The sequence below is a fragment of the Aptenodytes forsteri genome, unplaced genomic scaffold (genome assembly GCF_000699145.1).
Source record: "Aptenodytes forsteri isolate BGI_AS27 unplaced genomic scaffold, ASM69914v1 Scaffold65, whole genome shotgun sequence".
Taxonomy (NCBI): domain Eukaryota; kingdom Metazoa; phylum Chordata; class Aves; order Sphenisciformes; family Spheniscidae; genus Aptenodytes; species Aptenodytes forsteri.
In genome coordinates, this window is record NW_008795127.1 from 5,523,037 (window position 1) to 5,548,793 (window position 25,757).

Consider the following 25,757-nt stretch of genomic DNA (forward strand, 5'->3'; position numbering starts at 1 on the left):
GATGGGATCAAGAAAAGCTGACTGTGTACTAAGAAAAGTATAGTAATTCAAGAAAAAACATTAGTAACACTAAGAGATAGTTACTCTTCTTTAATGATTAACTGCACTTGAAGAAACACAATAAAACATCAATAATTTTCCAGTGCTTTGGACTGTATTAGATTTAACAAGGGAATACTGTAGTTTATACAAATGTACAAATTATGGATATGAGGTGAAGAGGTTTGTCTTGAAGATTTACTATTGCTTTTTAAAAAATAAAACTAATCAGAAAACAGCAACACTGTATGCGTGAACATTACCTTTTGTTTTAAGGTGCTTAAGAAGCATTATCTCTATGTAGAAGCTAATAAATTGCTCTCCAATTCCCAAAGTTACTCAGCAACTGAGAAGCGATTAGTGTCTTCTGATTTGTGCTTTATGTACACACATCTAAATACTTTCCTTAATGGCTCTGAGTATGCACCTATTCCTCTTAAGCTCACAAAATAGTTGTACTTAAATGTGCTTGTATATGCACCTTTACAGGACTGTGGCTTAGAACATCTGTACCTCTTTGCATAATTTTTGGCATCTGGCTCTATGGTAGATGTGGTATTTGGTGCTGAACTGAAAGGCCACAGCAACTGACAAGCTATTACCTGATGAAAAATACCGTCTGTAAAAAGAATGAAGCATGCTTATTATTGGGTTTTGATATAATTGCAATCAAATTCCCATCAAAGCTGAAAATAAGGAACAGCAGTGCAAAGTCTTAGCTGTTTTCTAGGATTTCATTGTTGAGAGCAACCACTTACATTGTGGTTCTTCTTCCCCTCAAATTACTTAATGGAACTGATTTGGTTTTGGAGATTGATTCTATATTCAAATAATAAACTAGTGCTGATTGCAGAAGGCTATCTGTTTTATTTGCCTTAGCTAGTTTGTGTATGAGGTGTGACCCAGCATCCTGTGTCAGCTGTTGTAGCCTATGTGATAGAATACCTAATTTGCAGTATTTGCATTTAATCCAGCTGAGAGGTGATGTGGCATATATAGCAAACAATATGCTGGTAGCAATTTAGAAAGGCAACTAAACTTTCTGCTTTGGTGAGCTGAATTAATTATTTTAGAAACTCGGTTATCTTCTCCACTAGAGACCATCGGGTGCTCTTTGTTTTATGGCTATCTGGAAATGGAGAAACCTTCCCTTGGTGGAGGTAATAACACTGAAGATAGTTGTTTTGTTAAGCTCAAATCACCTGCAGCATCCTCTCTGTACAGAATACGGGTTGAATTAACTCTTCCCAGCCATTTCCTATAATCGGTATTATGCAAAAGCTTTATTTTGTGTTCTGTCTTCTAAAAATACTGCAGTTGGGTTCTTTGTGCAGGCTGTAGCACTAAGCACTGAATGCCGGCAGTTCCTTACAAAAACCACATCTTTCTGCTTTTAGTTATGTTATTTAGGAGTAGACTTTTCAGTTACTTACCTGAATACCATATACTGTTGACTGCAACTAACACAAGTTTAAATAAAGGATTATCAGCACATAACATATCTGAATGCAAATAATATTTGTGGGGAGAATGAGACCTAATTCCATTATTTCTTCACAATTACAAACGTTGGTTTGGGAAGTATGGCAAGTGTGGACAGCAGGAAAGCTTGCATGAATATACTTGTCAGTAAACTGCAGCTAGCATGTGATAACTGAGAGCCTGGTATGTATCAAGAGTACATTTTGTAGCTGTGATTTATCTATAAATCCACTGACACAGTATTATAAATCTACATATTGAGCAGTACTCTTGCTTTTAGACTTCTGACACTCCTGGGAGTACTGCTGCTTGCTTTACCCCATCTGCAAATTGTGCTGAAAGCTAGTCTGTATCAAGGCATTCTATTATACATCTTCATTCATCTCTATTATCTTGCCCAGTTTTTTGTCTTTATTAATGCATGACACACTAGAGCGCCCTTCGGTGCTGATTTATATTAGTGTCACAAAAATTGCGACCTGCAGAAAGGAAATTCCGTCCCTCAAAAGGTTGATAAATATCTACTTAAGCCTGTAATGACATTAAATGTTAATGTTTTCCTGAAATGAATCAGACAGAAGAGGTGTTCAAAGGAAGAGTAATGCAGAAAGCACGACCAATTGAAACCAAGGCCTCTTAATGCACTTCTTCAGGTATCCCTCAGTGTGAACGACACTTGAAAGTACTAAGCCACTTCAGAAAGAAAAGTGATGATACTTGTGCACTAATAGCAGTAGGGAGCCTTGTAAAAGAATAGTAAATTTTGAGGGTTTTTAAATATGCCTAAGATTTGGCAAGAAAGGAAGCTGAAAGAAAGACCATGAAATGAGGGTTTTAAGCACAAGACAAGTTTAATATGGCATACTGGACACCTTGGCTTATTGTGCACGGTTATATGTTATGCCCTTCTTATATTATGCGCTGCTGTTGAAGAGCTTTTAGTGATCAAAATGTTTTTTCAGTTTTTCATGCAACTTAACCTCATAATAAAGAGACCCCAGGGACATTCAAATGTCCCTGAATACAGAGGGAAAGAGGTGCAGGTTATTTGGGGTTGCTTTGTGGAAGCAATTTCTGGTGAGGGAGTTAAAAGAAAAATAAATCTGAATGTTTAATAGTTCCTGGGTTGTATCAGCTGGTTGGCCTGTTGATGATGATTAATATATCCCTGAAGAGCATGAGTTGTAGCATCTGTGGGTTTTTTTAATGGATATGAACACTAGGATGTGAGTAACTATGACTTGTCTGTCAGAGGACACTGATGTCTTGAGCATCCCTGAGGAACCATTGAAATTTCAGATTTCTCCTAGCAGGAGTCTCTGTGGGGACAGGTCTTGGGACCTTATGGCATTCGGATAATTAAGTATGTAGCTAGTTAAGACTAATTTTCTTGACCCCTTAAGAATCACCTCACCTGGCAACAGTTTAAAATATGAAAAATCCTGTATCTAAAGCTAGATTTTTCAGTGTTGTCTGTCTGCCTTAATTATAAATGATAGTGGCTTCATTTACTACCATGATGCACTGGCACGAATGCTTTCACTGTTTTTATTCTGTGAACTAAAACGTAGTCTTAGGATTTGGTGTGATGTGTGTGCCTGTGGCTTACACACTTTTTTTGTGGAACCAGTCTGTGGAAGGAACTATATGCCCAGCAGGAAATCTTGTCTTCCTTTGAGGAAATTCCCCTGAGACAGCTCTTATGTGAGAACTGGGCACTGCTGGGCTAAGGCTTTTGACAGACGTCATTACCAAAAGGGATGTAGGATGAAGTTGTACCATTACTGTCAGCAATTTCTTAACTTGCGGCATTTTAAATGCCCATTGAAATTCTCAGAACTTATAAAAATTCCTAAATAACTGAGCTGTGAGGGTAAGTTTGACATCAACCTACAATGGCTTCAGGATAGAGGCAGCATTATAAGGCCAATGAACGGTGACTATATCCCGCTCTCACTGAACAAGAAGTGCTGGAGAAATGCTTACTCTGCTCTTTCTACATGTTCTCTGTATTCAAGTATTTGTCGCATGATATGTTAATTGAAGATCTTAGGTGCAAGTAATTGCAGTGTTTGCGTGAAAAATACTGTTTGCAAACTTTATTTTTGCAAAGCTGTATCTGTTGTTCTGTTGTGCTTTCAGCCTGCCCTTCAGAAACAAACAGGCCGCTAACTGTGGGAAGGCCTCTCTGGACTGATGTGACACCATACAGCAGAGGCTGATTTTTAGCTTTGTTTCCTCTTACGGTTTTATAATATGTAAGCTGTGAAAAGGAAAAGACCATTCTGCTTCAAAGGGCTGGGACATTGGGCCAGCCAAGCCCTCTTCTGAGAGATGATCACCTTAGGAGGAGACCAGCAGGGAAGCTGGCAAAGGTGAGAGGCTGCTTGGGTCAGGCGGCCATGGGAACCACTGTGTGTGAGGGCAGGGGGCTTTGGCCTGGGGCTGGACACCTCTGGGGTTAATGAAATTCTTTGAGAAAAGTCACAGCACAATCCAGTCGAGCTCTGTGGCTGTGGCTTAAAAGTGGCGAGTCAGAGACGCAAGAGGAGAGCCTGGAGAAAACAGGACATCTGAGCAGCAATTAGCTGACGAGGATTTTAAGTGCCATAGTAGTAGGGCTATCAACCTGCCATGACCCTATCCAAGAGGGAGGTGGGGGAAAGAATTGGTTAAACACAGCTGAGGGGAGTGAGTATTATAGAAGAGGAAGGGCTAAAGGCTGTTCTGCACTAGGTACAATTATTCCTAACTACAAATACCTTGACCAGGGAGGACTTTTATTGACACAAAGAGACGGCGAAATCCAACCTCCGTATTGAGGTGATTTATTACTTGCCATCAGATGTGCTGGTGGTAGGTAGCCCTCTCAAGGGCAAAAAGGGGCTACAAGCTTCCTCTGATACTAACAATAACTTCCCCTAGCTTTGACCAATGAAAATATTTTCAGATAAGAAGTGAGCAGTTTTGTTTACCTTCATTCTGCCAAATGGCTCCATTGCTAGTGAAAATACATACTATTACAAAACAAACTAAAACTGAATAGGACTCCAACAGCTCTTCTTTAAATATAATGTAAAGCTTCCTGTTCTCTATCCTTAAACCCAGAGAATGAAACTGCTGCACCAAGTGCTACTGGAGGGGAAACAAATACTTATGGAAGTGTGTGCACTACAGCCTAGATAAACCCATGTTTTCCACTGTTTTTGCCTGAAGTGCTCCTCAGTAATGACTTACCTTGAGGCTTTTTTTCTCTCTAGAGTAAGACTCCTAAGCAAAAATGTAACTATTAGAAGATAAAACAAAGCTTTCCAACTTGGGAACTTCTGAGGCTTCTTCATTACTGTTTATACTTGCGAAGCATTTTTAAAATGCAAGGCAGAAAGGCTAAATACAAACCAGAGAAATATTCCCTATTTAATTCAAGTAGTTTTAGAAGGACCAACACACCCCCTAGTGTTATGGAAGTTACTAATCTCAAATAAAATGTACTGACCTGTGTTAATGCACAATACAAACATCCCTTGAAAATATGGAAAGATGCTTCTTTTGGCATCATACACATTGTAATGCACAAAGAAAGAAATTTGGGTTTGCTTATTCATGTTAGCTATATCTTGCATAATAGTATAGCTAACTGGGGTGAATGGAGGACATGGAATTTATATTTTTAGCATAGGTAACATCAAATTAAAAACCATTCTGTGAAGGTTTGTTCCCCTGCAAATACTGGTTTTGTATGACAATGTCAGGGAAAGCAAAAGACTTGAGTTGTTTGACCTAACCTTTCTTTATGGGCGGTGTTGGGTTCGGCTGGCCACACGGCAGACAATGAGCTCTAAACTTGCGTAGCTCTTAGTGTAGCATGTATCCACGCTTCAGTGGAGAACACACAGTGCTCCTGTTCATACATGGACTGTGCGTAGGTGAATGTTTACTCTTGTATTTGAGAGGTTCTAACAAGAAGTTGTCAGAGCTGCAAAATTTTTTCATTAAAAACTCCTAACAAGGCATTCTTGTGTATGTGTGCGTGTGTCTGGGATGGGTAGATATGGGGGTGAAAGTCCTCTAGGATAGAAAATATAGGGAGGTAAAAAAACCCCAAAGCTCAACAAGTGTATAAAATCTTCAACTCATATTAGAGCATGCAAGAATACAGATTTATTACATTTTCATTACAGGCAAAAACTATAGGCTATTTTTCTCTTGAATATAGTTATTCAGTACTACCAAACATAAAGAGCAAAATCATACTCAGTTGTTCATGTATTATATAGAAGTGGAAGAATAACTACTAGAGTTTTTCTAACTTGGTCTAAAGACATCTTAAATCTTTTAAGGATGAGGTCCTGAGTTTGTGTATGACTCTGCCTGACCAGACACCTGCATGCATGTGGAGGACTGTTCTAGATCCTTAACAGGACACTGAGCCTTGTTAATGTCATTTACATGACTGTGGAGAGTTTTATTTGGCTGTTCTGAAAAATATCTGTAGTTGAATTTGATTGGAAAGAGAATGGTGGGTTGGTTTTTTTTTTTACACTTTTTTTGCAACTTCAGTTGCAAGGCTTTGCTGCTATAAATCTTTATGCTTTAATCCTCAAGTATGGATTTCTTTTTTTTTTTTTACGAGTTTGTAGGTGTCTACTGCTGCAAACATGACCTAGTGAAAAATGCCATCAAGCTTTTTAGTACCACACTCCTGCTCATTTAGAATCTGGGTATTTTTAAGAGATACTGCTTGCTTATCTCCACCCTCAGATTTATACATAATTTAATTTTCAGCTAAATGGTCCCTTTAATGACAACACATATGTTACTCCAATTACATCAACATCTAGTTAAAGTAACTAACAAAGTGCAACAAAACAAATGTGGAACAACGTTTCCCCAAACATCAGTTGGATCTGTGTAAAAACTTTAAGGCCTGTGATATAGAAAAAGGGCACAAGGAAAAAGCTGCTGGTATACGAGGATGGAAGAAAATGGAGCTAATGCTTTTGAAAATGCTTGCTAAGGTCTATAGAAAAATATCTAAACCTGGGTGTGGGGAGGAAGCATATGTGCCAGGTAGCATGCAGCAGAGCAAGCGTAAGAAATGGAGGACTCTGTATTGTCTGCTGTGTGCAGACTTGCAGTTCTTACTGCCTGTGCTACAGCTGTGGTGTTTCTCACTGCTTCAGTTTGTTCTTTAAATCAAACTCCAACCTGTCCCTATACTACTGTGAACGCTATAGTTAGGGTGATAAATTCATAGCACTGGAAGTGATCACCTATGAAATATGACAGGAACTGAGTTATCAGCTCCTTATGAATGTAACAGGAAGGAAAGACTTACAACAAATAGCAGTCACTCTAGCACCTCATAAAATGTTGTGCATTAGCATCAAAAGAGGATCCCAAGATTTTTGATGCATCACGTGATGAAAATGTCTTGAAGTTGTTAATGACACATTTCTGTATATATTTAAAAAAGTGGTTGTATGTGTTCTTGTCGCTCAGCACTTGAGATCTAAATACACTACTCTCTGTACTTTTGTTCTGCTAAATTTTGTACTTTTTTTCCTACAGGGTTTGCCTGACCACAGGCCTTGGGATTGGGGTCTTCTGAAATGCTTTTTATGCTCCTGAGCTCTACCAATACCTGTGTCTGCCTCCTCCTCGATTGCTGGTGCCTTCCTGGCCTGCTTATTTGTACTGTCAGGAGAAAAAAAAAATTGCAGTAGATCATACAGGTCTTCTAAATGTCACCTTCCTCCTTCACAGCTCTTAATGAGCTTACAAAATGCCTTAGGAGGTCAGACCAAAAGCCCATCTAGCTCACTGTTCTGGCTGATTGGAGATACTATTTAGAGAGAATGTGGTCCATTTCCCTCATACTCTCTCCAGCATCCAGAATTATTGTATTAAGGATGGTAAACAGTGCATGCTTGCCTCTCCTTTAGAGTTTCTTGTGGAACTGTGACCATGAATTTTCTGACTGTATTCTGAACCTGCTGATATTATCTAGCTCCACAACCTCCTGTGGCAGAGAATTTGAAAAAGTAGTAAGGATGCACTTCCTTTTACTTTATTTTAAATCAGCTGCACATTGGTTCTAGTATTGTAGGATTTGGTGAATGTTTTGTATTCAGCTTATCTAACGCATTTATAAACTTGTAAGCCACAATCACAGTCACTCCTCAGTTTTTTCTTTTCCCAGTGAAGAGTTCCAGTCTTCTTAGTGTCCCTTCATAAGGAGGGACTCTATCTTCCTGATCAACTCTCTATACCTTGAACTGCCCTGTGTTTTTGAGATGTGTAGATCAGAACTACATGCAGCACTCACTCAATGGGAGTGCACAGAGATTTTGTGTAGTTGCAAAGTGTTGCCCTCTGTCTTGTTACCCATATCCCTACTGATGACACCAAACATCTTTTCTTTGGCTGCCAGTGCACACTGACAATTCTGTTAAAATCTGTTCAGTTATAACTCTCCTGTCTCTTTCCCGAGTTTTAGCTGAATAAGGCATGATTTATTTTTCTCTAGATGCATTGATGCTCACCTGCCAACCTTTTACCCATTCATCAAGTTTTGTGAAGTTCTTGGGGACTCTTCTCCCCATCAGCACAGCACCATATGAGCTTATCTATAATGCAGGTTGCACTGCATATGCTCTTCTACAGGTCACTGATGAAGATGTATTCACGTGGTCCCAGCACCAGTCTTTGGGAAGGTCCCATTGCTGACTTTTCTGTCATGAGAAGTGATCACTAAGCCGTATCTTTTGCTTGGTATCTTTTAATTGGTTTTCAAGTCATGAAAAGGACATTTCTCCCAATTCCAGATTAGGTTCTTTAATAAAGCCTTGCCAAAGGATTTTTATCAATGTGCTTTTCTGACACTCTTTTAGCCCTCTCCAAGCTTTGTGAGCTTAAATTCTCCTTTATACAAGTCCTACACCTTTCTCAGCTGAATATGTTTACCCTTGCTCTCAGTAAACTTACTCTTTATTACAGACTCGACCATCCTATCAGGATTGGAAATTGTTCATTGGTCTGTAGCTCAGTCTTCCCTCTAGACTCTTCTTTTTATAGATGACAGCTGTGTTAGCAATCTGTCAGCCCTCTGATACAGAGGCAATCTGTAACGATAGGTGAAAGCACCTTGCTCAGCAGTTCTGCAGCCTCCCATCTGATTTCCTTCAGAGCTCTTTGATAAATGCCATTTGGTCCTGAGATCTTACCAGCATCTGGCTTATCTATTCAAAACAATTACACAGAAGGTGCTAGACCATGTGGATCTAGATCTTCTGGCCTAGGTCCTACAGAGAATTTGGCTTCTCTGTCACAGTCTTTATCAGTGGGTGCCCCTTCTTAAACTTTTGTCATCAGCTCTCTCACTAGCTCCCTACCTGGTCCCCTGCTTTTGATATATTTAAAGAATTCTGTGCTACCATGCTACCACCTTGAGCACCATCTTCAGATTATTTTTTTAGACCTGTTGTGTTTACAGTTGACCTGTGATGTGCTCTGAGTTTTCCTGTTCCTCTTGCCAGCATTCAAAACACAGAACTCCCTCTGAGTAACTTTCCTATTGAGCTATGTAAGTATTTTTTTATTTCTTTTTGAGTTGTGGCACATGTTTTACCTGGGCTTCTAATACAGTATTTAACAGTCCCCAGGCTGGTTGTAGGCATCTTGCTATTTGGACTGTTCCTTGTTTTGTTGCTTGTTGTTTGTTTTACTAACTGCCTTTATTTCTACAGTGCTCCAACTTATTAGTTCAGATTTCACTTTGACTGTCCTCTCTTGCAACAGTACTAACCCTACTGTATTGTGGTTGCTGTTATAGAGTAGCTCTCCCATGAATACCTCTTATGCTAGTACCCATGCGCTACTCAAGTTGCTACTTTTGATTTGGTTATTATTTGAACTCTACTAGTTGTTCCAGGAGGCAGTCATGTATCACTGGAATACTTTACACCTCATCACAAGCTGAAATACTTAGTCTCATTAGGATGTGGTCCTGAGATCTCTCACTATTACTACCTGTCTGAAACTTGCAGTTTCTCTAGTCTCACTTCTTGATCGCTATTGTCATCTTGATCAGGGGTCACTAGCACAGTTCTAATTCTTTTTTAGAATTAGATTTTTTTTTTTTTAATTAGGTCAGTACACGCTTCCAACCATGGAGACCTACTGCAATGCTTCTTTTTTTCCTGGAAGACATCCATGCTGTTGCACTCTATGTAATCTTTCACATATGGTGCCACTTTGTCACCCACATGTCCTGCTGCACCATTCTCAAGTCAGTAGCCTCACAAGTGTCCGACTCATTATTTTTTTCCCCACCAGGTCTCTAAATGCCTGTTATACCAGGGCTATTATTCAATACCACACACTCTAATTCCTCCGTCCATTTCTCAAGCTTCTAGCACTGGCATAAAGCTCTTGCAAATTCTGCCCTAGCTTCACCACACTGGCATATGCCAGTCAACTGACATCGTGGGCAGTCTGATTTGCCTTCCCTACACAATGTGATCTGCCTTCCTACCTAACAGCTGATGCACCTCTGAAAAGGCCGCATCCCCCTTCACAGTCCATATCAGTCTGTGAACCAGGTGTTTTGAGCTTGTCGGTTTTTCCCCAGCTTCTAGTTTAAATGCTGCTCTACAACCTTGCCGCATTTCCACACCAGCAGTCTTGCCCTGTTTTTGTGTAAGATACAACCTGTCTTTCCTGCTTTGTCTTAAAACGTTTCCCAGTTCCTAATATACTGGTATTTTCTGGAAAAGGAACAGCTAGAGCATTAAGATGAAATGAGTTTTGTAAGTCTAGTCAATCTTATCCCCATATTTAGAGGCATTCCTGTATCATGAATGAAGAAATTCCAACTTGATTTCATTCCTGGAATGCCAGTGGCAGTGAACTGGTACGTGGAAAAGTACCAGTAGAGAGGAAAAGAAGAAGCAGGACTGAGGTAGAGTATCATATGATTCTTCTCGTTTCCTGAGCCACAGAGAATACACTATGTAGACATATGCAAAGGTTTATGAGCAATTCATATAATATGAGATGTGTGCAGCTACAAAAATGGCTTTTTTAAATGCCGTTACAAATTCCTACATAAGCTTTTCACAAAGCTGGGTGAACACAGAAAACTGGCAACTGCTGTAACTCCTGTTCCAATAGACTCATCTGTATTGCTTTATAAACATCATTCAGGATAATACATTCCTTCTGCTGCTACCTACGAAAAAAAGCATGTTGTGGATTACAAAATACTGTTGTCCCCCATCCTCCCATTTTGCCACCACAGACTCAGCTTAAAAGGATCTGAGTTCTGACTGATCTAAGCCTCCTTGCCTTCAAGATTCCACAAACCATTTTGAATTGCATCCTTTGTCATGAAAGAGATGAACTGGTAATGTATGTACTCTGAATACTGCTGAGCCAGAAAAAGAAGAAATCCAGGATGAAAATACGTAGAATATAATTTTATATTAATGGCTCAACATGTCTGAGGTGATCAGAGCCTAAGTATACACATACTGTTTCAAAGCAAAGTGGTAGCAAGGTGCACGTAGTCATTAAATTATAGTTTCCACCATGGTATTTTTTTTAACAGTAGTTGAAGAACCAATGATACCTTGTTCAGTTCTAAAACACATCTCAAAACCTTATAACAAACTTCAGGTGAAAAATCTTGGCAATACCCTTTGGATTCATGTACTAAAGTTAATGAGGAAGCCTTAAACAGAAGCCCATTATAATGAAATTTATTTAAATTCTTGAGCACACTATATTCATAACTTTTTAGCATTTCCCAGTGAGGTGTTTACTGTATGTTTCTATAAATTATGCATTCATTGCATAAAACTGCATTCATTTCTCTATCAGAATACTATATAAATTCTCACAAAAACAGATGAACCAACGAAAGATTCTTGAATACATGTAACATTGGTGGGCAGATAATATCAGTAACAGCTTCTCTTCATGGTAAGCAGCTCTAAATGAATCCCTCTTGAATTCATTTAATTAAGAAGCTGGAAAGAAAGAAAACATGATTAAATGCTGAAAAATGCATATAAAACATAGCATCACAATTATTTGAAAAGAATAAACAAAGACTTCAAAACATTCATTTGAAAAGTCATGACATTTGTGTAATAATCTCTTAAGTTTTTATATCCAATTTAGTAATTACTAAGCAAGCATGAAAGTTATCAAATAAAACTTGTGACTGAAACTTAAATTTGCCCATTTAAAAAAATTAAAAAGCAAAATGCACTTCAAACATCTGTTCTCTTTAATCAAGTTCTGCATCTGCTCTTACTACTTAAAGTGAGAACTACCTCTCCCAGGATGTTTCAGATTTATTTAGAACATTCTTTTACTGCTGAAGTGGCCCCAGAGTGGGGAGGGTATAGAGGCCGTGGCAGGGCTCTGTAGAGTTGCAGACTCTTAAATTCCTACTATTTTAATAAATGAAGAAGTTTCAGATGACATTGCTGTTTCTTTACCCCTGGAACGAAACTTTGTATTTTTTAAAAAGTAGATATACATTGTGTGCCATACCTTTCTAAGTACTTTACCAAAGAACAGTTATCTCATAAATTGGAAATGGGAACACAGAGAGAAAGGCTTGCACATGACTACAGACTGCGTTAACTGTACAAACACAAAGGCAATGAACTACTGAATGGAGGGTTTTTTTTCACTGCCTCTAGCTTCGCATGGAAGATCTTTCACCTCCTTATAGATATGCAGTATGCTCTAGCATACACATGTTGTAGTAACTTAATCAAGTTTTCCATTCATGGTACAATTAATTAATCATTACAAAACATAAATACAAGTGCCATAAGCTTAAAAGACTATCGGTATAATGATGTTCCCTGCTGCAAAAAGCTGACAAGCTCATTAGGCAAGACATACAAACCAAGGCAAAACAGATGGCAACTGGCTGGGTGCTGGAGGGTGAAGTGATTATTGAAAGGGAAAAGCTAGGAAGAACTGCATGAAGAGGTGAATTGTAGGGTGCCGAGTGGAGAAGTAAGAGAAGGCTGAGCACATGAGACTCAAAAGATAACCCAGGTCTAGGACAGATGTGTAAGGCCATGTATAGGAAAGGATCTGAGAGGAGGAGAGAAAGGAATACTGGAAGTGAAAGAGTTTGGGGGGAAGAGTGGGAAGGGCTGAAGATTACAATAATCAGGCAGGTAGCATTGATAGGCTCAGGAGGGGTAAAAGACTGAATGATATAACTGCACAGAAATTACAAATATGGCAGTGTCATTTTGGATAAATATGCTACTACCATAGCTATTGTTCCTTACTTTCTGTCTACAAGCGAACTGCATCTTTAGCAGCTAAAAGACATGATATAGAATATGGATAAGGTAAACACTGAAACTTTTATGGAAGTTATAAAACAAGCTTAAGAGGCTAGATACACAAAGAAGGAAAAAGCCTAAGGCGGAAAACCACAAAAAGCCAAAACACCATAAAAAATCATAAACTAGAGAGTAGCCAAAAAGAAGGGGGCATGGGGGTGGGGGTGGGCAGGGTTTCTGAAAAATCTAGAATAACAAATTGGACATCATCTGTTGGGGGAGATCTGCAAAAAGAAAAAAGAAACCATGTCCCCTCACACAAAGCAGGGGAAAGCAGAACAGGAAAGGCTGGCCAAACTGTGCCGTTCCAGACATTAACTAGCTGGATATGGGTAGAATAGGTAGGAGTAAATGGTAAACTGTAAGACTTACAGGAACGCCATAAAAGCAAAAAGAGGCATTCTTAATGGTGGTAATCACAGAAGGAAGGTCCTACTCATAGAAGAGCATGTAAACTGTTGGCCACAGGAAGAAGCACACCCTTCTTAAGAGATCTGCTATGGGGCCAGACACCTGGAATTCAGAACTACTATTCTTTAAAGGACTAGAAACCAGCACTGAACGTGGACACTTCACATACAGAGAAATGTGGAGGTCTGTGGATATTCATGAATTCAGTGTGCTGTTGGATGGTTTAGTTGAACAGAGGAGACTGAGCTGTTTTGCCTTCCATTTCAATGGGCAGCTGCTTTGCTGAAGAACACGGTGTCCAGCCACATAAAGAGAAGTAGTATAGAAAATGCCAGATGTAAGATGCCTTGTTTTGACACCTGTGTATTATTGTTTTCCTATCTTTTAAAATAATCCTGATTTCTGCCGTTTTGAAGAAAGTAGCCTATTTTGCTGAGCACTATAGACCTGAATGTGAATCTTGGTGTTTATCAGAAGTACATTTACCAGTTCATAAACTTTAGGTGAATCAATTTAATTATGCATGAAATCAACATGGAACATCTGAACAGTTGTTAGTGCTCACGTTTATTAATAAATTTAATTTTATATGTCTGCAAATACTATTTGTTCTACTTACTAATATTTTACCAGTATATTTCCAAGAAATAACTATTCCATTTTATTCACTTGCATTTAATTTCAATTGCTCAATATCATACAGGATTTCTTTACTGAAACTAATTTAATTACAATGAGGGCAGACATTTCTTATATGGTGTATATAGTGAATGCGAGGAATTTTCAAGCTCTGGGGCATCTTGCAATTTGTCTGTTCTTGTTGCATTGACTGTTTTTCTCTAAGCAATGAATGAATACTTCATGTCTGACTTAATATTTACATTTTTTTGCTTAAAATAAGGCATCTCTTATTTATCATGCTTTCTTGCAGCTTAGTTCATTTTCTCTGCTAGTCAATACAGAGTATGTATTTCCATTCCACCAATACATAGTTTGGAAGGCTGATTATTTTTTATGGTTTAACTAAAAACTCTTCACATTACTCTTTTCAATAATACCCAAATACAAGGGCTATAAAGGATAATCTCATAATGAAGCATTCAACTGCAGGTACCAAAAATTCTTTAAAAAGCTACTTAATGCAAGCTAGTTAATGAAAACTTGTATGGAAACTTTGAATTTTCAGGTGTTCATATCATTTAAATTCAGATTAAAGCAACATCAAATGATAAAATGTAGACTTGAAAGGACAATGGGAAGTGTCAACAATAATGAAACTGTGCTAAAAGTTTCATCCAGAAAACAAAACAGAAAAGACAACACAGGGCAGTTAATAAGTTTCAGCCAAAGCTAAAAAAAAATAATCGATAAACGTTTTTTAACATCAGTAAACAGTGGATAAGACCTTTGTCTGTCTGTCCTCTTGAAGAAACCAGTGTTATAAATAGCTACATTCCTAACATTCCCAGTAAAACAATGCTGTGCTAGTGTACTGATGTCTTCTGTTTTGTTCTTACCATCCTTCCTCATTCTTTTTAATATTCTGTGTGCTTTTTGGACTGAAACTGTCTAAGGTGAGGTTTCCAGAGAGCCCTCCAAGCTCTTTCCTGACTAGCAAAGCTAACTTAGAGTTCATGCTTTTCGCTTATAGTTAAGAATAGTCCCTATGTCATTCCCATACGTATTAGTTGACAGATAAAATTCTGTGTTGATATAATGAAATTTCATTGCTCAATCACTGAGTATCTGATACTTAATATAGCACTTATTCACTTTAAATATTGGGGTGAGAAGGCTTCCAAAAAAGATTCTCTCGGATATATCAACATTCTTGTCTTATCCAGAAAGCATTATAAAGGGGAAAATGTTCAACAGTATAAAATAAAATTATTGCATTATCTTTCAACAATTATTGACAGCAATTAAAATGAAAGTTTTAGCAAAATGAAAAATTTTGTCTAATTTCCACAAAAAAGGTGGATTAGTACAGGCATGAAAAAGCCCTGCCGTGGTAAAAACGGCTCTAGCAGAGAGATTTGTTACATGCAAGCTCATTCATCACAATTGTTTTCCACTCAGTAAGTAACCTTCATGATGACCTCCATTTTGCATCACCTCTGCCATTCCAACGCTTTATTGTATAAGCGTATTTTACCAGCATGTTTATTAAACCATTTTTTCCCCAACCCTAGCCTTCAAGAAGAAAATTCTGTGGAAGGAAGAATCAAAAACTTAATTGGCAAACGTCTGAAGTGGATGAAAAAAATGTAAACAAAATGTTACTCTCCCTTCCTACATACATGCCCTCTAAAAAGCACACTTATAGACCTGTGCTCTTATCTAGCACTGCTCTGGACACTTTTCTGTTTGTCACAGAAATTAACAATGACAATGGCATTATCAGGGTCAAAGAAATAACAGCATTCCCAGTACTTTTATTTATGCACAGTAGAAAACAGTCTTTCTCCAGTTTTTGACTCCTGCTTTATGTTTATCCACCTCTGTTTTGATTTATGTTCACTACATGGAGGTCACTGGAGAGAAAGAGGATGCACAGCAGGTTGTGTTACTGTTTCACTTTCTATTGATGCATGCTGCTTCATAGAGGACTTATTTGGTTGTTCAGTGCCAGAGAACAGAAACAATTTAGTATATTTGACTTTTTTTTTTAAAGTAGGACAGTGAAGTTGATGCTTGAGATCATGCATATAGCATTAAAACAATTTCAGTTTTCTTTAACTATTGCTTTAGGCATGCCAACATAAACATCCTTTCTTTTTTGTGACAGATCATTAGTATGCGTTGTTGTTAGTATTGTTAAAGGCAAAGCTCTACTAGCCTGAGGACAATTTATCACATAAAGACTGATAGTTTCAAGGTGAAATCTACAACCAGTGAAAGTAAAAAGACAGACATATTTCACATCTTAAGATATATCTACACTGGGATCAATTGATGGGACACGGAACTCCTTGGAAGATTCAGACAAAAAGATTAATGTTTGAATGCTGATTAACCTCAGCATATATGACCGAAGTTAAAATGAAGGATATTAAATTAAAGGGGGAAAGAGAAAATAACAGAGTTTATCTACTTAGTCCTCCTTAGTGTTTTGCACGTTCACTTCATTAAAATTCATAAGAACTATGCACATAAACCAAAGAGGCTTCTCTTAAGAAACACTATGGCATTGTCATGAAGATGACATGGTTGAGATCACTGAAGTGTCAAAGAATCAATAGTATGTTTATGTAAAATAATGCAACAGAAAATGAGGTCAGAGCTACCCAAGAGACCAATAGAAACCTGAAAGATTTAACACTGGCAAGGACCAGATAAGTAAATTACACATTTGGGAAACTAGCAAATCAAATTTGATAATAGCAAAGCAAAAGGATCAGTTCTAATGACGGTTTCCAGTAATTCTTCATTGAGTGAGAATTTAAGATTGAATGATTAATTTATTCCCCAGAAAACATGAAGAATCTAGGACAGTCCAAGTAACATTAAGAATTAACATGAAGAATCTAGGACAGTCCAAGTAAGCCTGTAAGATCTTGCTTAATTCTGCAGGACCAGTAGCATTGTAAAAAAGCCAAAGAAAACTGCATAACACATCAGCTATTAAATGTTTCTCATGTACTTATGCATCCACAGGGTTTCGTTCTTTTATGAATTTACTTGATGGGTGTTACTGATTAGTAAGTTGCGATACTGAATCTGCTTGGCTCCTTAAGACAGAATTTTGTTTATGGAGCTAATAATTCCTTCATAGTAACAACATGATGTAGCACTGTCTCATTTTAACAGGATTGTGATGAATCATTCTTTTCAGCACTATCCTAGATTTCTTTTATTTCTTTCTTCACCGGCTTTAACATACTAACAGGTGTACTTCTTTTCCACATGCATTGCATATCAAACTAAATTTCTTGAAACTAAATTTTTAATAGAATTCAGAAGTTCTCTTTCTCTTCCTCTTCCCCCCTCTCCCTCCCCAATTCCTGCTGTCCTTTATTCTTAGCTTGGATACTAACAGAGGAGTACAAAATCTACATAGGGCTCCAACTTCTGATATATACTCCAAAGAAAAGATGTCTGATATTTCACTAAATACAGTTCAACTGTGGGGAAAAAGAATTAAAAAAATAAATCCATCCCACCCAAAATTTACAGCAGATTAGCAAGAAAAGAAGGAAACCCCCTACATTACTTAATTTAAGATTCTTAAAGCTTACAATACCTGATACTACAAGATACGTAGTAGACCTGAGCAATTAGGTCTGCAATAACATCAATGGTGTTGTTTAGGCATGCCAACTCACAGAGCATACTAATGTTCATAAGGTACTGTTCAACCTCAGACATCCTATGTATCATACAGCAGTCAAAAAACCCTAGTGCAAACATTCACAAAAGCCAGGCAAGGTCTGGAAATTGGCACAGTCATATAAGCATGTTGTTAATAGGTGATAAGAACATTCCTAAGATGAAAGAACTAAAAATGAAACTAGTACATCTGTCAGGTTTTCTTTAGTAGCTGCTAAATTGCATGGCAAGGAACACAACAACAACTGCTTTTTCCTTTTAGTAAACTTGTTATGAGAAGATGCAAGTGAGCTCAGACCATTCTTTGGCAGTGCTTCTCAAGTGAGCTTATGGGCTGCAGATCAAGCTCATAATTCCTTCTTCTTTTAATTTTAAGACTTAAGCACTTAATGGGGAGTAAGAATACTTCACACGCAGGAAAACTGGATCCTGTCTTTCACCCCAAGTTGGTCAAGCTAGAAGGTAGTCTCCAGAGAGAATGCTGAAAGGCCGTACAGACTATCCCAGATGGCAAACTACTAACTCCATACTGATGAAATCTTGCAGTATGGTAGTATTGGGCCCTTTACAGACCTCTTTCCTTAGCAGAAATGAGTAAAAAGCAGGAGCACACCTTCTGTGCATATTGCAAGGGGAAGAGTTTCCTTATCTTGAGTATGATGTTATTAAATGCTAAAACTAATCTGAGGTGATCTAAACTAAATGTCAATTAATCTGCATAAACAGACCAAGCTCAGTAAACAAGAAAATAATTCTAAAGTCTTGGAGCAAAAAGTAATAGAAAAATTTTATGTATTAGCTCAAATGTCAGATTTAAGTTGGCTTTGCAAGGCTGAATCCTTACTAGTGGAACATAACACAGAATATAAAGCTGTCTGCTGCACTAATCACAAGACCTAGTCATAGAAATCAACATTAAGTATCTGAGAAAAACTGTGGAAGTATTCCTCATATGACTCTAACAGTGGCTGTAAAAACAATAGAACTGTTAACATTAATAGATACAGTTCTTTTGTTCTCTACTTACTTCAAAATATAACTTTCTGAATCTGTTGTACTAACATTTCCCTTATGTATATATTAGTTGACATTTCATAATGCCTGATCTTTCAGCAAAACGTCACTATATCTACATTGCAACACACGTCATCCACTTACTCTTCCATACATGGTAATAGTCATGTAGACTAATGTTCTGTGAAGGATTAGTCTACTAGTTTATAGAAACCAATTTCACTGGAAATAAGGAAAATATCATCTTTTTAAATGCACTGTGGCCAACTAGTGGGGGGAAAACAGCGTTCATGCATATTATCTCTATTGTAAAGACTAGCATAGCATGTTAAGACTATGTCAATGGTATATATATGTATTTATATACATATGTGTATATATAGATCTCTACAGGGGAAAAAAGTTAAAAAGGAGCAAAGACCGAAGCAATGGGAAGAACAGCATAGTTCCAAATAGGATCAAAAGTCAATGGAACAAAATTGCTAATCCTGGAGAACAGAACAACAGGAAAAGGACTCTTCCTCATTAAAAATATTTGGCCATCCTACAAAACAAAGCTTTGGGAGAGAAAAATCAACAGGTCTCTGTTTTGTTCCACAAACTTGATGACTTGCGAAATGTCACTGTATTGCTTTTACCTCAGTAGCCTGGTCCATAGCACTGAAAATTTGCTTAATTGCACCTTTCCTTTTCCCCTAGCTAGGCTTTTTCATGTACATCTGAAAATGGTACCAGGATCACATGAAAATGCTACGGGCCATCTGTTCCTGAGAGGCTACTAAAAGGTATGTAACAGATCAGCAAGATGTGAATCAGAAGTCTAGACTACCTCTGTACGTGGCCTTCCAGCTGAAAGCATCCACTTACAAAAGGCAAGAACTGTATTTTCTTTACTATTTTTCTACTTTTTCTGCTTATCAGAAAAATTATAACTGTTTAATTGACAGATGTACATATAATTAAGGAAGACTGTAACCCTTTCTTTCCTCTCTGGTGTGGCTGATAAAAGAAGAGGGTACTTTTAGCGATAAATCATAGCTTAGCACTGTACACTGGTTTGGTGTTTTTGTGCCTTACCTTATGTACATCTTAGTTATAAAGATACACAAATAAATATCTAATAAAGATTTATAAACTCAAGCACAGGTTTTCTTTTGCATTTTCTATAGGGCACTGCGTATGCCACACGTCTGTGCTCAAACCCATTTAACTGGTCTGCATTAACAGTCATGTTAACAACATTAGCTTTCCAGCCCTTTTGGTTTGCTTGAATGCTTCATCATGCTTCCTGCTTCCTCCAGCTTCCATAGACTTCAGCGGTAAAAATTAAAGATGTTTACCTGAAAGCTATTCTTAAACTTATACAAAGCTATTAAAATCTAGAAGATGAGAATTTAATGAAGAGATTACCTGTATGGGTAGCCATGGTATTTGGAGCGAAATATTGACAACAGGAAGCTGAAGAAAAAGACCACCAGACCCAGGCCTACCAGACATATTACTGGAAAGAAAATAACTTTGTTTATTAGCACATAAAAGATTTAAAACTGGAATATCTACAAAGAATATTATTTATGTCAATCATTTATGGAGAATTTTGACACAGTTAAATATAAAAACGTTACTGCCTTGACTACTGAAGCCCACTATCTTCTGGCAGGATTTCAAACACATATGGAAATAATATTTATGAAGAAAAAATAACTTGTCAGTGTGAATATATTTTCAAGAAAAAAGAGCAGCAATTTGCAACTTAAATGTATGTGGATGCAAACACCCTACTGCTGATAATGGATTTAATAACCCTGTAAATTATACATATCAAGCAATGTAATTTCAGGTATTTGCTTGTTCTTTTTGGAAAACAAATTACATTTAGAAAAAATATCCCTTGACTAATGGAATTGTGTTCTCTCTAGTTAACCATCTAAGGCTCAAGTAACAGCAAAGGCAGTTTAGTAACTGATTTATCTAGTTCTTAGTGGCTAAAACATTTCACTGTTGTAAGTTCCAAGGCTGGTAGCCAAATCACTTTTTACTCTTAACTTGAAAGCAATATAAATCTTTAGATTTTGAAGATAAATAACAGTGACGTAGACCTTCCGACAGCATCCAGATGCAAGCGTTTTGAGCCCTTTCAGGCAAAGAATGAATTAGCAAAGTAAATGCTTAAATTAACAAATAAAATTTGGAACACCAGTTGGCACCCTGTGTAATAATAGCATAAAACCTTTTTGATCGTGATAGCTTGCTCAATTGCATGTAAATAAAAAAAAAAGGGAACACGTTACAAGCTGATGCATGTAATTGACATGCAGCTCATCTACATTAGATAATGTTTTGGTTCTAGTGAGCTACTTTGATTTTAAAAGCTTCTCTTCTTATACTATTCCTACTTTAACCAAACCTTTGCTATGTAATCACAATATTCATGCTTCAAAAGTGTGCTGGCTTTGAGCGAAGGATGAGCAACCATGAAGCCGGGGAAACTGACAATGACGCATTTTTTCATTAAAAGTGACCATGTGGAAAATGACATACGTCAATTGAAATATAAAATTTCTGCAGTTATTTTGAGAAAACTAGCCAATCTTATAAATACACTTCATTATAAAGAAATCATCACTCACAAATATGATTTCAAAGCATGGATGAATAAATTGCAAAGCATGAACAGTGCAAGGCAGGTACACAGAAAGCATTCACATAATGGCCACAAGCAGAAGAGAGTCTGAATTTGTACTGAAGCCCACTGTTATTTCGCTGTGTCCATGTTCACAGACCCAGATCTCAATCGTGATCTAAGATCATATTCCAATTAAACTCATCACTGTCTCTTTTGACATCAGTATTAAAGCTAGATACTGTAAAAGATATTCAGAATTAAATTATACATCTACAGCTAATTGAAGGAGACCCTCAAATCACTATAGATTAGAGATCTCTAGCCAACGTTCAACCAGCTGTTATGAAGAATTATAGAATGCTTTTATAGAAAATAGTTGGCCAGCCCTATCTGCAATACTGCGTATTACACAGAAGAAGCTAAAGAACTGATCTAGAAAGACAGGGGAAGTAGCGTAGGAAGTCTGATATCTTTCAAAGGTCTTCAAAGCCTTATATGAGAAAAAGAGTAAGTGGCAGGGGATATGAAAAAACATATTATAAAAGGTGCAAAGGCAGATGGGCATATTTGTTTCAACCTATGTCATACTCAGTAAAAGTTTGTTTGACATAACAGTTAGGAAGTTTAAATCTGGATAAAATACTTTCATGTTGTGTGCTTATGCAATTCATTGCCAAAAAATCTTGCAATTATTCTGAATGACAACAACATTCAGAAAAACATAAAACTTGCACTTCAGGCTAAGAATCTTTACAAATTCCAGATTAGGATAAGTTCTGTACTACAACTACTGTTGGGCTTTCACCTTCCTCTGGAGACATGATACTGGCAAAGCGTACCAAATAAAAGCATTTTCACACTCCTTTGGATGTTGTCATCTTAAGCATCTTAAATGCCTAAATTCATTTTGAAAACAATGTTTTGAAACTCTTGTTCTTTATGTCGCTGACTTTCAATATAATTCAAGAGCCAAAAAGCATTTATCTCCACTACTCTACGCAGTGGAGATACTGTGTCAAGCTGTACCTTGGCTGAGTATGCTTAAAACAGTTTTTTACTGTTACAACTTCGTGTGAATGCAGTTTTACCAACAGAATTTTTATACTCTACTCTTCTCCACCCCACAAAGGTAAAAATTGGTTTAAGGTAGAGACCTTCTGAAAACTTAATCTGATATTTATTTGTAATTTCTACAATGTCTTCTAATTGTCTAAACATTGTCTCAGTTGTACTAAATAACTTACTTCTCCTTTTTCCAACATCCCCTTTGGATGTAGCAGCTTCATTCAGGAGTACCATTCCCATGGTAATAGCAGCATCTGTATCGCCATTGTTAAGGAAAACAGCAGATGTGTGGATACCTCAGAAAGCCACAAAGGTACATCTACGAACTAAAGCTTTCAAGTTCATAAAATGAAAGAAAGTATTTATATATAAAACTGCATATCGCAATCTGTACTGTACCAATACACTCACCTGTGGCAAAAATGTGTAGTAAGATTTTCCTTTGTGCATTCTAGATAAAAGAGGAAAGAAGGTTCAAAAAACTTTAAAGGACAAGTTGTCAAGTAGGACACACAAATTTTGGACAGTTAAAGAAATAGCTATTCCCCAATATCTTACAATATTCTGTATATTGGTAGTAAAGGATTTTAAAAAATTAAAACTGTAAGAACCAAAAATCATTCAGTGTTATTGCACACAACTCATTGGTTATTTGATGCAAACTGAAGCAGTTGGACTGCTTTATCTTCCTCTGCTTTTAGATAAGACATTAACTCCCTCTTTAGTGTCATATTGCTTAATAGTTTAGCAGACAAACATCTCAGAGGCAAAGTCCTCAGTCACTTTCAGTGTTTTATCGTCTCATCATAACTGTTACAAATGTGAACAAGTACATAATGATAAAACAATTTAACTAATTTAGCAAGATCTTAAACCATTCACTTAATTGTTTATTTGAAACTGTGTACACAAAAAGGAATGGTTACTACTGTGCATAACATCTGTTCTGAAAAGGACGCATGCCTGAATGCCACACTGAAGCGGGAGTGCATCATGGGAGCTATATCTCACAATTTCAGGAAATAAGAACTTCACCAGAGTGAACTGATTCATGAATAAAGTTGGATTTTTAAGCATTACTTACCCCAGGGCTAGGTAGCAGGATGACTACGAACATTAAGAATGAGAAAATGTTTCTATTTACGCACACAGACAATTCATGGGAGATACTTCAAACATGCTACATATCATAAACAGTATCTGCATCCTGTAACATTATACTTGCCCTAATCCTATCAATCTTCATATTAACATTTTTCATGATAGAAATGTTCAAAATTAGACCAAAATGCTCAAAGACATTTGAAATTTCAGTTATACAATTTCAATTAAGCTGAGCCTGAGCAAAAGGATTTAGAAATGTCAATGCTAACATCGTCACACTTCATCAGAGATTAGCAGCCTGATTCAGATTTGAGACGCCCAAATTTCATATACATAGAATGAGAAAAGTCAAATGAAGAGTAACAGGATTAAAAAAAGCAAACACCAATGGTGAAAGGAGGCAGATGCCAATAGGCAACATTAAGGAAATGTAAGTTTTAACACCACCTCTTTGATATAGACATCTACCTACAGTCCTAAATTAGACAGTAATTAAAAACACATTAGTAGCCCAAATTACTTTCTCACACATGCACAAAGTATAAGGCATAGGGTCATATGAATAAATGGTTATATTCAAGTTTTCCAGAAGCTTATTACTGGACTTGACAAAATATTAAAAAAAAATTTGCAAAATATTGTGAAAAAAACCAACCCTGGAATCCACAAGACTACACAAATTGGAAGGGAAGGCAAAAATTACTTTCTAAATATTTTGCCTGTTAAGATTCAGATTCATGAGCATAAGAGATTGGAAATCTCCTGCTCTACCACTATGCTTCAAGTAGGAAAAAGAACTGGAAAGAACGTCCTGAGAATCATTTGGTTCTCTGCTTTCAAAAGTTACAAAAGCATAAAAATGAATTGAGGAAGCTGCAACAAGAAGGGCTGAGAAAAAAAAAATCCACATCTATTTCTACCCTATTAAGAAAAGCCCCTAATATAGCATTATCTAATAACTTTATTTTACCAATCCCTCACTTAGATTTATAGTCGAGTTTTTGTTCTTAGTTTAACTGAGTCATGGGAAGAAAACAGCCCCAAGATGTGAGGGTAACTCACCAGACCCTCTCAGGGAAGCGCTACTTTTTGCAAAGGTTTTGGACTGCTTTGCAAATGGAATTTATTTGCTTGATTATCTCACGTAATATTGCACATAATGTGGTCCTTTGCTATTTCCCTTACCTAGTTGCTTCTGAGAAACAAACAAACCAACCAACCACACACTAAAAAGCTGTTTGGCAGACAACCATTCTGTAACTGAGTTCCTATTTTCTTACCAGACCATGAGTTTAATTCACTTTTCTTACCATCAGGAATAACAGCCTCACAAAAGTAACTGTTTGCTCTGCAACTGAGAATTTTAGATCTGTAACCAGCTGAACTGTGCTGGTTTTTTTCCTCTCTTTTGGAGTCTCACGTCATTATCCCTAAAGCTTCCCTCACATTGTCACTATTTTTGCTTCAGTTGTTGCTTTCTAACTTTAATCATCATTGCTGAGCTTTCAGCCTCACTGGTTGCCTTTTAGCTTCAACGATATCAGCCTCATAACTTCACACTCTAACACTGAGCATGTCACTTGCCTCAGCTCTGTGATGTTGAAGTAAAAATTCAGTCTTACTGAGTTGTGATTTCAATGCAATAATTAGCTTTTTACCACAGAATATATAGCTTAAGTTACTATTTTTCGCTCCAGTTTCTAACATTGTATGTTACATCTTCACATTATTTTGATATTCTACAAAAGAAAGCAACAGTCCTAGCTCTGAAAACAATCTTTTACAGTATCATATTTCTCTAGCAGTGCAGAATGTAAAATTTTAGCAAGTGGTTACTTGGACAGTTTTCCATCTGCAAAAAATGAGATAGCATTAAAAGATGTACTTATTTTCTAATTCCTCTTTATGTCCCTCACTATGCATTACAAAACTATGCTGAATAGATGAGGGGAATGTGGCACTCAGATAAATCATGGCTAGTAAATGTTTTAAATTCAGATGCTCATGTTTTCTGATAATTGTATCCCTCTGTAGCATTTTTTTTTTCTGTGTAAATCCAATTATATGTCTTCTCAAATTTGGAATGATTTCACTTTTACATATTAAACTTCTGCTGCTCCTTTTCCCAGCTGGTACATGTTTTTCATAGAAATTGACAACATACATTATTTAGTTAGTTGTCGTGGTTTAATCTCAGTCGGCAACTGAGCACCATGCAGCCACTCGCTCACTCCCCCCCCGGTGGGATGGGGGAGAGAATCAGAAGGGTAAAAGTGAGAAAAACTCGTGGGTTGAGATAAAGACAG

The 25,757-nt window shown here is 37.1% G+C and overlaps 1 protein-coding gene across 1 annotated transcript in view; it reads right to left on the reverse strand.

Moving 5' to 3' along the window:
* Positions 1-11,265: 11,265 nt before the first annotated feature.
* TUSC3 (tumor suppressor candidate 3) overlaps positions 11,266-25,757 on the reverse strand; it is a 95,411-nt gene continuing 80,919 nt past the window's right edge. Inside the window, exons 7-9 of the mRNA XM_019471550.1 lie at positions 22,527-22,601; positions 20,067-20,157; positions 11,266-11,552 (exon numbers count right to left, since the gene is read on the reverse strand). Of these exons, the coding sequence (XP_019327095.1) occupies positions 11,537-11,552; positions 20,067-20,157; positions 22,527-22,601 (182 nt within the window). The 3' untranslated portion in view covers positions 11,266-11,536. The remainder of the gene's footprint in view (positions 11,553-20,066; positions 20,158-22,526; positions 22,602-25,757) is intronic.